At 37.6% G+C, this 13,743-nt stretch overlaps 1 protein-coding gene and 1 pseudogene across 1 annotated transcript; both read right to left on the reverse strand.

Moving 5' to 3' along the window:
• Positions 1-2,789: 2,789 nt before the first annotated feature.
• LOC122702290 lies at positions 2,790-8,338 on the reverse strand (annotated as a pseudogene).
• Positions 8,339-12,509: 4,171 nt separating this feature from the next.
• LOC122702297 (olfactory receptor 52J3-like) lies at positions 12,510-13,472 on the reverse strand. The gene has a single exon (XM_043915971.1). The coding sequence runs from the start codon at positions 13,470-13,472 to the stop codon at positions 12,510-12,512; it is 963 nt and encodes a 320-aa protein (XP_043771906.1).
• Positions 13,473-13,743: the final 271 nt, after the last annotated feature.

A 13,743-nucleotide genomic window follows, 5' to 3' on the forward strand; every position in this document is an offset into this window, starting at 1 on the left:
TTGTGATGCCTACTTTGGGTTCACCTCTGTAAATAAATGCTCAGTAACATGCCACTGTTCACCTCAGACTTTCTTCCTGCTTCATAAATGCATTTCATTCAATCCCTATTAACCTCTTCCAGAAGCAGAAATTTTACTTTTTCAACCAACTAAATAACTATTCTTGTAAGTAGATTTTAAATACCTTTGATCTTTTAGATATTTTTAAAGATACCCAATCTCTATTTAAAAGTTGCCAGATTTCCCACCTGAAATGGATTACTGCATCAAGCATATCGTATCAAAGTAGTAGTTCTCAGCCACGCTGGATGGATCATGCCTCTTAATTTGAGTTCAGTACACACCTAAATAAAAAGAAAATTCATGTGTGATGCTTCATTTTTCCATAGAAAGAGAGACACATGATAAATATCAAACAGTAAAACTCTGTGTCTGTTTTTTTTATACAGTCTAGAGAGAGAAGTTTTATATTAAGGTTGTAGCTGCTTATAGGTTTGGAAAAAATAAGTTAGTTCAGTTTTCTCTTATAAATCACGCTCTGAGATTAACTCCTCTGAGATTGCTGACAAAACCCTCAGACTAGGATTTAGAAAAAGAGAAACCCAAGAGAAATTAACATGGTTAGGGATTTATAGAAAGTTATGAATGTGGGGCAAAAACACAGATATTATTATTTGTATATGCCATAGAGAGAAGTATTCATGTTCCTCTAGGGAAGGTTCTATAGTCAAATTCTATGGGTTGCTGTTTTCTAGACAAAATGGCATTTAATTCATATTCTAAGTTCAAACATAATAAGCTAGCATTGGAGACTCCACTTTCAGCCTTAGCTGTCCCTGTCTCCCTTCACTGACCAGGTATCTCAGTTCACTGAATGCTTAGCTTTAGGGGTCTTTGGACCCACTATCCTCTGTCCATGATTGTTCTCCTTTTACCGTCATTCATATATATGTCACAGAGGCCATAGAGACGAGTGGTCAAAATACCCAACCCTGGGATTGATCTGACTCAGTTCAAATACTGGACTCCCCATGTATGGCTATATCACCATGAGTGATTTACTAATTATCTCTATGTCTCAGTTTCCTCAGCTGGAAAATTAAGGATGATAACTGGACCAAGAACATAAGGCATTTTGAAGATAAATTAAGTAGTAGATATCAGGCACTCAGTATGATTCCTGGCATATTTTATGTGGTTAATTAAAATAAAATTTAGCTCACAGCACCACCTTTGTAAACACTGGACCTATGTAAACTATACTGAGAAATCTCTTATGCCACCAGTCTGTAACATTTGGTGAAAGTTCTCATTTATTGTAACATTTTTCCATTAGTGCTGAGTCAGATGTACACATAGTTCTTATTCTGACTGGAATGTATTTGAGTGCAAAAGTTGTATCTCTTTATATTTAAGCAGATATCTTAGATAATACTTAAGAAAGAGCATGATCAGGTTTAAGATATAAAGCATAGGCTACAAAGAATGAAGTTAAATGTTTCTTTTGATTCTTGTCTTTCAGTTATATCATACAAATCTTAAAGTTAAGTCTCTGGAAATATAAAACTTCATATATCATCTGAAGTGCAAACAAATATGTGTATATGCATGTGCATACTTAAGTGTATATATATATATGCCTACAAATGTATATATATATATATATATTCTAAAACACTTTCATATACATGTATTCAAATATGGCAATTTCTTGGAAATCATGGGCATGTAACCGATAAGTTTAGTAAGAGTTAATTTCAGAACAAAACCCGAGAAACATTAGGTAAGGTCATATACATTTTCTCTGAGGTCTTTATCCCATTGTTCCAGTTAGGGCTACTTTTACTTAATGTGTTACTAAGAGATAGTAAGTAAAGATTTACTGAGCATGGCCCTGCCTATCAGAACAAGACCCAGTTTCCTCTACAGTCAGTCTCTCCCATCAGGAAGCTTCCATAAGCCTCTTATCCTTATCCTTCAGAGGGCAGATGGAATGAGAAACACAATCACAGAAAATGAATCAAACTGATCACATGGACCATAGCCTTATCTAACTCAGTGAAACTATGATCCAAGCGCATAGGGCCACCCAAGACGGACAGGCCACAGTGTAGACTTCTGACAAAATGTGATCCACTGGAGAAGGGAGTGGCAAACCACTTCAGTATTCTTGCCTTCTGAACCCCATGAACTGTATGGAAAGGCAAAAAGATATGACACTGAAAGATCAACTCCCCAGGTTGGTGGTGCCTGATATCCTACTGGAGAATAGTGGAGACATAACTCCAGAAAGAATGAGGAGATGGAGCCAAAGTGAAAACAATACCCAGGTGTAAATGTGACTGATGGTGGGAGTAAAGTCGAATGCTATAAATAACAATATTGCATAGGAACCTGGAATATTAGGTCCATGAATCATGGTAATTTGAAAGTGGTCAAGCAGGAGATGGCAAGAGTGAACATTGACATTTTAGGAATCAGTGAACTAAAATGGATTGGAAGGGGCAAACTTAATTCAGATGACCATTATATCTACTACTATGGGCAAGAATCCCTTAGAAGAAATGGAGTAGCCCTCATAATCAACAAAAGAGTTCAAAATTCGGTACTTGGGTGCAGTCTTGAAAAGGACAGAATGATCTGTTTGTTTCCAAGGCAAATCATTAAATTTCGCAGTAATCCTAGTCTGTGTCCCAACCACTAATGCTGAAGAAACTGAAAGTTGAACAGTTCTACGAAGACCTACAAGACCTTCTTGAACTAACACACAAAAAATGATGTCATTGTCATCATAGGTGACTGGAATGCAAAAGTAGAGAGTCAAGAGATACCTGGATTAACAGCCAAGTTTGGCCTTGGAGTACAAAATGAAGCAGGGCAAAGGCTAACAAAGTTTTGCCAAGAGAACACACTGGTCATAGCAAACAACCTCTTCCAACAACAAAAGAGAAAATACATATAGACATCACCAGAAGGTCAATACCAAAATCAAATTGATTATATTCTTTGCAGCAGAAGATGGAGAAGCTCTATACAGTCAGCAAAAACAAGACTGGGAGCTGACTGTGGCTCAGATCATGAATGCCTTATTGCCTAATTCAGACTTAAAGAAAATAGGGAAAACCGCTAGACCATTCAGGTAGGACCTAAATAAAATCCCTTACAATTATAGAGTGGAAGTGACAAATAGATTCAAGGGATTAGATCTGATAGACAGAGTGCCTGAAGAACTATGGACAAATGTTCGTGACATTGTAGAGTCGGCAGTGATCAAGACATCCACAAGAAAAAGAAATGCAAAAAGGCAAAATGGTTGTCTGAGGAGGCCTTACAAATAAAAAAGAATGCAGGGATTCAAAGAATAGGAAGGAGAGATAAGAAAGCCTTCCTTAGTGATCAGTGCAAAGAAATAGAGGAGAACAATAGAATGGGAATAACTAGAGATCTCTTCAAGAAAATTAGAGATACCAAGGGGACATTTCATGCAAAGATGGGCTCAATAAAGAACAGAAATGGTATGGACCTAACAGAAGCAGAAGATATTAAGAAGAGATGACAAGAATACAAAGAACTATACAAAAAAGATCTTCACGACCTAGATAATCACCATGGTGTGCTCACTCACCTAGAGCCATGCTGGAATGTGAAGTCAAGTGGGCCTTAGAAAGCATCACTATGAACAAAGCTAGTGGAGGTGATGGAATTCCAGTTGAGCTATTACAAATCATAAAAGATGATGCTGTGAAAGTGCTGCACTCAACATGCCAGCAAATTTGGAAAACTCAGCAGTGGCCACAGAACTGGGAAAGATCAGTTTTCATTCCAATCCCAAAGAAAGGAAATGCCATAGAATGTTCAACTACCACACAATTGCTCTCATCTCACACACACTAGCAAAGTAATGCTCAAAATTCTCCAAGTTAGGCTTCAACATTATGTGAACCAAGAACTTTAAGGCACTCAAGCCGGATTTAGAAAAGGCAGAGAAACCAGGGATCAAATTGCAAACATCTGTTGGAACATAGAAAAACCAAGAGAATTCCAGAAAAAATATCTACTTCTGCTTTATTAACTATGCCAAAGCCCACTGTGTGGATCACAACAATCTGTGGAAAATTCAAGAGATGGGAATACCAGACCACCTGACCTGCCTCCTGAGAAATCTGTATGCAGGTCAAGAAGCAACAGTTAGAGCTGGACATGGAACAACAGACTGGTTCCAAATCAGGAAAGGAGTGTGTCAAGGCTGTAATTTGTCACCCTGCTTATTTAATTTATATGCAGGGTGCATCATGAGAAATACTGGGCTGGATGAAGCACAAGCTGGAATCAAGATTGCCAGGAGAAATATCAATAACTTCAGATATGCAGATGACACCACCCTTACGGCAGAAAGCAAAGAAGAACTAAAGAGCCTCTTGATGAAGGTGAAAGAGGAAAGTGAAAAAGTTGGTTTAAAACTCAGCATTCAGAAAACTAAGATCATGACATCCAGTTCCATCACTTCATGGCAAATAGATGGGGAAACAGTGGAAGCAGTGAGAGAGTTTATTTTTGGGGGCTCCAAAATCACCACAAATGGTGACAGCCGCCATGAAATTAAAGGACACTTGCTCCTTAAAAGAAAAATTATGACCAACCTAGACAGCTTATTAAAAAGCAGAGACATTACTTTGTCAGCAAAGGTCTGTCTAGTCAAAACTATGGTTTTTCCAGTATGGTTCTTCCAGTCATGTATGGATATGAGAGTTGAACTATAAAGAAAGTTGAGCGCCAAAGAATTGATGTTTCTGAACTGTGGTGTTGGAGAGGACTCTTGAGAGTCCCTTGGACAGCAAGGAGATTGAACCAGTCCATTGTAAAGGAGATCAATCATGAGTATTCATTGCAAGGACTGATGCTGAAGCTGAAACTCCAATACTTTGGACACCTTATGTGAAGAACTGACTCATTTGAAAAGACCCTGATACTGGGAAAGATTGAAGGCAGGAGAAGACGGTGATGACAGAGGATAAGATGGTTGGATGGTATTACTGACTCAATGGACATGAGTTTGTATAGGCTCCAGGAGCTGGTGATGAACAGGGAAGTCCAACATGCTGCAGTCCATGGGGTTGCAAAGAGTTGGGCTTGACAGCGACTGAACTGAACTGAACTGGAAATCGCCACAGGAGAGTTTTGCAGTGCCCATGTGTTCACAGTAGGTTTGAGGTACTATTATATGAAACTGGCAAAAGCATAAGCAATAGAGTTTTGCAGTGCCCATGTGTTCACAGTAGGTTTGAGGTACTATTATATGAAATTGGCAAAAGCATAAGCAATAGATGACATAGATCACGGGAAGTGTAAGCAGATTTGGACACATTATAATGTGCAAAGTGATGCCCACACGCACCTGGGATGTCAAGATGGTCATGTGGTGGAGTGGAGTGCAAATTGTCACATAGCAGTCAAAGGCCATCACCACCAGGATTTGAGCCTCTATGCCAGTGAAAGCATGGATAGAGAACATCTAAGCCACACAAGCTCCAAAACTGATCTCATGAGCATTAAGCCATAAGATACCCAGCATATGGGGCCCTGAGGTTGTCAAAAAGGCCAAATCAATTGTTGAAAGGATGACCAGAAAGTAGAACATGGGCCTCCAGATTGTCTGGTTCATCTTGATGACCAGCAGAATTGTGACATTGCTCAGTAAAGCCACAAGGTATAAAGAGCAGAAAGGCAGGGAGATCCAGCCATGGACCTCTTCTAGACCTGGGATTTCAATGAGGAAAAATGTGGTTGGGTGAAAAATGCTCCTATTGTGATAAAAACATCCTTCCAAATCACAGAGTAGGAGAAGTTGCCACTCGTAGAAGCAGGGGAAAAAAAGAGATTTAATAAGAACTGGTTATAAAAATGATTAGCTAAGTGCTTCAATACACAGTGAAAATGGAAAGGTTTCCTATGTGGAAGGACTTATCTGTTTGTTTGTTTCTCTTAAATTGTAAATCAAGTCAATCTCATCTGAATGGATCAGTTTTAAAGAATGTACATAATCTTTATACAGTTTTAATCCTATTTTTTAACACAGAAGTTTTAGCATCAAATCCATGGCAGAACTATAAAACATAGCATGAAGTATGGAATAATTTAGTATTTCCCATACCCTTTATGAAGTCCTTGTCTGAAGAGGGACACATGAATAATCAAAGATACACATGTGAAAATGCAGGCACAACCCAAAAGGAGATAGGCAGGTGAGAAAATAAAGTCAAAGGCATGAATGGTCACAAAACTTCCATAATTAGAAAATGTGAAAATTCTCTAAAGATTCATTCATCATTACTGACACAGAGAAGATTCCAACATCATACCCACTGTCCTGTCCCAAAGACAGAAACAAATTTGAGAAAAATATATTATCACAAACAAAGACAGAGGCATTCGCGGCTGCCTGCCCAAGAGCAGACATTGTCTGGTCACATACCTCTGTACTCGAAGGAGCCCAAAAAGAAAGATAACATTAAACCTGCATAGATTTTCATTGATATTGCTATTTTCCCAAGGCCATTCCATTTCTTAGTGGCTCATTCTAGATTGTTATGATTGAGATTGTTTATAGTGGTATGTTTCAATCCTTCATTAACTTCTCATTCTACATCTGTTCCACAGAAGCAACCTGCTAATTTTATCACTGCTTCAGAAATAACATGCACTAGGTTAACTCCTCCTGATTAAGACACTGAAAATGTGGCTTGAAAACAACCTAGAAAGCTTCAGGTTGTTAAGGATATACTGAAGGCATTTTTGTGCATCACAATACTGTCTGGAATAACAAAATTTAATAAGAAAAAAAAGTTACTTTCTGTCATTGTCTATAGGAAATAGAGAAGGGTATTGTTGCAATGCCTTGAAAATGATGAAGAAGCAATCAGGAGAAGCCCCATAAAATCAAATTATAAAACAGATTGAATTTTTTGAGTCCTCAACTTGAGGCAGTATTGTTCAAGATTGGGATAAAATAGTACCTACCTCTGTTTTTATCTTTAGTATAACTTTATACTTCCCTATTTCGCAATATTTCCAATATCAGGTTGAAAAAATAAACTGAACGTTATATACATTCCCAAGTTGGAGTGTGTGTGTGTGTGTGTGTGTGTGTGTGTGTGTGTGTGTGTGTGTATGTGTGTATAGAGAGAAGGAGAAAAGAGAGCTGTATATCGCACTGCTACTTTATCTGTTTTTTGAAAACTGAAACTTCCAGGTAATTGCCAGTGGCCACTGTCAGGGTGCTGACCAAGAGCAAGGCTTCTGGACCTTGTGATGCCTACTTGGGTTCATCTCTGGAACTAAATGCTCAATATTAAGTCAGTGCTTACCTCAGACTTTTATCAAGCTTCCTTAATGCATTTCATTCAATCCTTGTAACCCTTTCCAGAAGCAGAAATTTTACTTTATCAACCAAATACATAACCATTCTTGTAAATAGATTTTAAATACTTTTGATCTAGATATTTTTGAAGATACATAATCTCCATTTAAAATTTGCAAGATTCCCCACCTGAAATGGATTACTGCATCAAGCATATCATATCAAGGTATTAGCTCTCAGCCACCTTGGATAGATCATGCCTCTTACATTTGAATTCAGTAGGTTTGGAAAAAATGAGTTAATTCCACTTTCTTTTATTAATAGTGTCCTGGGATTAAATCCTCTGAAATTGTTGACAAAACCCTCATGCCATGATTTAGAAAAAGAGAAACCCAAGAGAAAATAACATGGATAGGAATTTATAGAGAGAAGGTTATGAATGTGGGACTAAAACAAAGATATTATCATTTGTATATGCCATAAAGAGAAATATTCATGTCCTCTAAGGAAGATTTTGCATTCAGTTCTGTGGGTTGCTGTTTTCTAGATAAAATCCATATTCTAAGTTCCAATATAATAACCTAGCATTGGAGACTCCATTTTCAGCCTTAGCTCTCCCTGTCTCCCTTCATTGACCAGGTATCTCAGTTCATTGATGCTTAGCTTTAGGAATTCCAATCTATCAGTCTTTGGACCCTCTATCCTCTGTCCATGATTATTCCCCTTTTATAGTTATTCATATGTATATGTCAGAGGTCATACAGATGAGTGGTAACATAGCCAACCCTGGAAATTATCTGACTCAATTCAAATACTAGATTCCCCATGTATGACTATAAAACTATGAGTGATTTAATAATTATCTCTATATGTCTGTTTCCTCAACTGGAAAATTAGGAATAACAGTAGTACCAACAGCATAGGGTATTTTGTAGACAAATTAAGTAGTGGATATCAGGCACTCAGTATAATACCTGTCATGTTTTAAGCAGTTAATTAAAGTAGAATTTAGCTCATAACACCACTTTTGTAAACCTTGGACCTATATAAGCTATACTGATAAATCTATCAAGCCATTTAATCTGTAACATTTGGTCTGAAAGTCTCAATTATTATAACATTTTTTCATTAGTTTTTAGTCTAATATTTACATAGTTCTTATTCTCACTGAAATAAATTAATTTTGAGTGTGAAAATTATATTTCATTACATTTAAGCTGACATCTTAGATACTACTTAAGCAAAAATCTAACAAGGCTTAAGATACAAAGCATAGACTACAAAGTGTGAAGTTAAATGTTTCTTTTAGCTCTTCTTTCCAGTTGTATCACACAAACCTTAAAGTTAAATCCCTGTTAATATAAAATTTAATACATCATATGAAGTGGAAATATATATGTATATATACATATAAATGCATTTGTATGTATATATGTATAATACACACACACACACACACACAGATATTTTCTAAAATAATTGAAGATCTATACATTTGAGCATGGCATTTTCTTGGAGATCCTGTGCATGTAACTAATAAGTTCAGTTAGAGCGAATTTTAGAACATAAACTGAGAAAGATTAGGCAAGGTCATAACACTTTTTCTGCTGTTTGGAAATGAAGAAGCATCTATTCCTGAGGAATTGCTTGTTAGATGTCTTAGGACCAAGCCAGGAGCAAGCCTTAAAACAAAGATGAGCCACAGAATGTCAGCCCTGAAATATTGTAAGAAACTTATTCCCTGGTATCAAAAAATATCAGACCAACGTCTTGGTGACAGGGTACTCAAACCAACATTTGCACTTTAGTGCAAATTAGTTTTAGTGCAGATTAGTTTTTGTTCGTTTTATTTTTATTTTTAACCTAAAATGTCTTAAAGATACACAACCACATTTTCACTTTTTTTTTTTTTTCCCATGAGACCTTCTTATCGGCGCCTTTATCCTATTGTCCCAGCTAGGTTTGCTTTTACTTAATGTGTTATTAAGTAAGTGAAAGTGAAAGCCACTCAGTCGTGTCCAACTCTTTGAGACCCCATGGACTTAGTCCATGGAATTCTTCAGGCCAGAATACTGGAGAGGGTAGCCTTTCCCTTCTCCAGGGGATCTTCCCAACCCAGGGATCGAACCCAGGTCTCCCACATTGCAGGCGGATTCTTTATTGGCTAAGCCTCAAGGGAAGCCCAAGAATTCTGGAGTGGGTAGCCTATGCCTTCTCCAGTGGATCTTCCCGAACCAGGAATCGAACTGGGGTCTCTTGCATTGCAGGCAGATTCTTTACCAACTGAACTGTGAGGGAAGCCTAAGAGGTATCTTCAAAGTGCATTTTATTTTGTTCATCTTTTTAGTCTTTGCAATAGCCCTATGATATAGATACTATGCTCATTTGCTTATGCAGATGGAAAAATTGAACTATGGAATATTTTAGGAACAACAAAGGTAAAATTTGAACCCAAATGTCTGATTCCAAAATCTGTGCTATTATTCAGTATATTATAGTGGTGGTGGTGTTCAGTCATTAACTCCTGTCTGATACTTGGTGACCCCATGGACTGTAGCCTACCAGGCTCCTCTGTCCATGGGATTTCCCAGGCAATAATACTGGAATGGGTTATCTCCTCCAGGGGATCTTTCTGACCCAGGGATCAAATTTGCCTTTCTTGCTTGGTAGGTAGATTCTTTACCACTGAGCCACCAGGGAAGTCCCTTGATACTGCCTACATTTTCAGTTTTGAGATATTGAGCCTGTATCATGTTTCAACAAGCCTGTTAAAGTTTCCAGAAGCATACTGTACAGTCTTCACTTACACATGAGCTTATAACTTCATACACACTTAAAAATACATGTATTGTGGTAGGCACTGATTGTTCTGAATGCCTTCCAAGGCACCTCAAGCCTACCTTCCATTTCAGTGAGTGGGTCTCTCCAACCATAAAAAAATGTCTTTGGTTTCTAATCTTCAGAAATAGCTGGGAGGTTGAGGAGTTGGTATCCTCAGAATCAATTAATCTTCATGGTTTTGCTTGAAGCTGCAATCTGACGCATGATGTGTGATAGTATCTCTTTTGCATGTTCTCATTTGTTTGGTGCAGCAGACAATCACAGGCTTATTGTGATGCTGCGTGAATTCAAGCCACTTTGTTCTGCACTGCCACCACTTCTTCCTACTTGGGACAGGAACAACAGAACCCATGGCAAAGTGTTATGGAAAAATGAATGGAGATTACTTCTATAGAGAGAATTAAAAATCTCCCATTTGAAGAAATTGATGAATATCCATGTTAAGTGAAGTATTATTTTATCAACCAGCCAAGCCTTCTGATTCTCACTCTGGCTTTACTCCTGAGATCAAATGCTAGACTGGAGACAGCACTGCCAGGAGGTCAGAAAAGGAGTTCCAAGGAGTTAGATGCACTTTGCTAATTCACTGAAATTGCAATTCCTAAAAGTCGCATGACAGAAAAAAGCAAATAAGCCTGAATTTTTTGTTTTGTTCAGAGTAGTAAATTAGTAAAGCTAGAATTTAGTGTGATTAGAAAGCAAACACTTCAGCAGTTAATGTTAGGAAACAAAGTTAAATTAGGGAAGCATGAAAGTTAGAAAAAAGAAATGTTTGAAAATGTGAAACTTAAAAAAGTGATCAAAAACAAAGGAAAGCAGAATTATGTTCTAATTACTAACAGTCCTGCTGACCAACAATTATATATTAAATTATAGACCCTGGATAAATGATCTAAAAATTGTTCATAGAAATAAGCAAAAGAATATGCAGCATATTTCTAGTTGGAAATTAATGTGAATACCTATTAATCAATGGATAGGTAAATAAAATCAATGTTATAAAACAAAATATTTTAATCTAAATGAATTAATAACTAAAATAGTATGATTGGTTGTAGAGCTAAAAATTTATGTACTGTGATGTCAGAAAAACACATGATAAATTTTGCCTCTGGAAAAATAACAGAGAAGCTGTATTGAAACAGTGTTAAAGATGATTTCAACTTTAATTCTCTATACATACTTATTAAGCTTTATCTCTGAGATGAGTGCAGTGTTAAAAGTAATTAATGTGTGCGTTGTAGAAACAAAGATATTTATTATATTTTTACTTTAGTTTTATTTGTTAAGAGACTGAAAAAGAAAATGATTCTTTGAAAATAGTAATGTAACAAGTTTGATGAAGCAAAAGCTTATTGTTTGGTCTTGGAAAATCTTATTATTGAATCAATCAATAATTGGTCACATAAAAATTTGACTATTCTTAGATGTATATGATAATTTGTACGTTAAAGTCAGTGAAGGCATTAGGGATAGATCATGGGCTTAGGAAGAGAGGTCTTGGATTTGAGGATGGACTATTTCAGGGTCAAGTGTAGATTGAGAAAACAGGCAATAAAGTGATAGGAAGAAGTCCAGAATGCATCACATAGACAACAATGCTATACATAATAAACCTCAAGACCACATTTACATTATGAGCTTGAGTGCAAAGAGAAAATCACCTGAATGGCACTGATGACATTAGTGAGAAATTGTATTTAAATTTTATGTTTGTTTTGGCTTATCATTACACTGAGTTTTACATGTTTGGCAGACCTTTCCACTTCAGGATACAGAGTTGGTAATAATTTTTATTGAAACTATGAGCCTGGCTTTTTTTAAGGGTACAGCAGGACGCAAGCTCCATAAGAGTAGATGTTCCTGTTAGTTGGGTTCATTGATTTATCCTCAGTGATAAGAATCATTGAAGACATACAATAAACACAAATGAGTACAAATTGAGTAAAACATGAATGAATGAATGAGTGAATGAGTGGACACAGGAAACAGGGTCAAAGTTCTAGCACCACATTTCTCTAATTACAGAGCAATAAACACACAGTATAGTAAATCATCTCCAGAAAAGAAGCAATTTCATGTTATCAAAGACAATGCATGATAACATACAAATAGGGGTCACACAACTCCTTTTCAGGACAGCCCATTAACCTTTGAACTAAGGTTCCAGTGAGTTTCCACAAGTTCTAAATTCATTAGTCAGCAGTCAGGAGCAAACCAAATTGTGTTGCAATCTGGCAGCAATAGGTCAGGACCAAGGGATACTTCTTAAGACAAGAACACACCAATTTTCCTAGAGAGATCAAAATCCTTAGTAAAACAATATGGTAGGTGTTTTATTTTTTAACAACACATGGAGCACTCGCTCCCGTATTTGTTTGGTCCTCACACCATAAATGATGGGGTTGAGCGATGGTGGGATAACCAAATAGAGGTTGGCAACAAGAATGTGAATAGTGTGGGGTATGTTGTGTCCAAATCGGTGGCTGAGGAAAGAGAAGAGTGAGGGGATATAGAAAACACAGAGGACAGCAATATGGGAGCCACATGTGCTTAGGGCTCTTAGCCGTGCATCTTGGGACGGCAGACGGAAAACAGCCCGGAGTATATACACATAGGAGATGCCAATAGAGACTGGATTCAGGAGAAAAACAGAGACCACAATGAGCCCATAAATACCATTGACACGGATGTTTCCACAGGACAGTTTTGCAATTCCCATGTGCTCACAGTAGGAATGAGGTATTATTACATGAGTCTGGCAAAAAGGTAGGCGGTAGATGAGATAGATCATGGGAAGTATAAGCAAGACTGTTAAAATTACAGCGTACAAAGTGATGCTCATGAGTACCCGGGATGTCAGGATGGCTGTGTAGTGGAGTGGAGCACAGATCGCCACGTAACGGTCAAAGGCCATCGCCACCAGGACCCCAGCCTCTATGCCAGTGAAAGAATGGATCAGGAACATCTGGGCCACACAAGCTCCAAAGTTGATCTCATGAGCATTAAACCAGAAGATACCCAGCATACGGGGTACTGAGGTTGTTGAAAGGGCCAAATCAATTGTTGAAAGGATGGCCAGGAAGTAGAACATGGGCTCCCTGAGGGTCTGGTCCATCTTGATGACCAGCAGAATTGTGACATTGCCCAGTAAAGCCACTATATAAATAAAGCAGAAAGGCAGGGAGATCCAGCCATGGACCTCTTCCAGACCTGGGATTCCAATGAGGAAAAATGTGATTGGGTGAAAAGGGCTTCCATTGTGATAGGTCATCCTGTTACTTCTCGAAGAAAGTGAGTCTTGTTCTCTTGCTCCTCTCGACAGAAAAAGTGAAAGAGGGAGGGGGAGAGAGAGAGATCAGAGGGAGAATGATCTGTTTCGTCAGTTCCTAGCTCTCATCAGCACAGAGTTGATGTCATGTTTACTAGGTAAGTAGGCCTGTTATTCAATCACATGTATGGAGTAGTTCCCCTAGCATTTAATATACCAGGTCAGAGTCATAGTCAGTTTTTATTCTGCCTGCTGATTGAGTTCTAATTCCAAA

This window comes from Cervus elaphus, chromosome 1 (genome assembly GCF_910594005.1).
Source record: "Cervus elaphus chromosome 1, mCerEla1.1, whole genome shotgun sequence".
Lineage (NCBI taxonomy): Eukaryota > Metazoa > Chordata > Mammalia > Artiodactyla > Cervidae > Cervus > Cervus elaphus.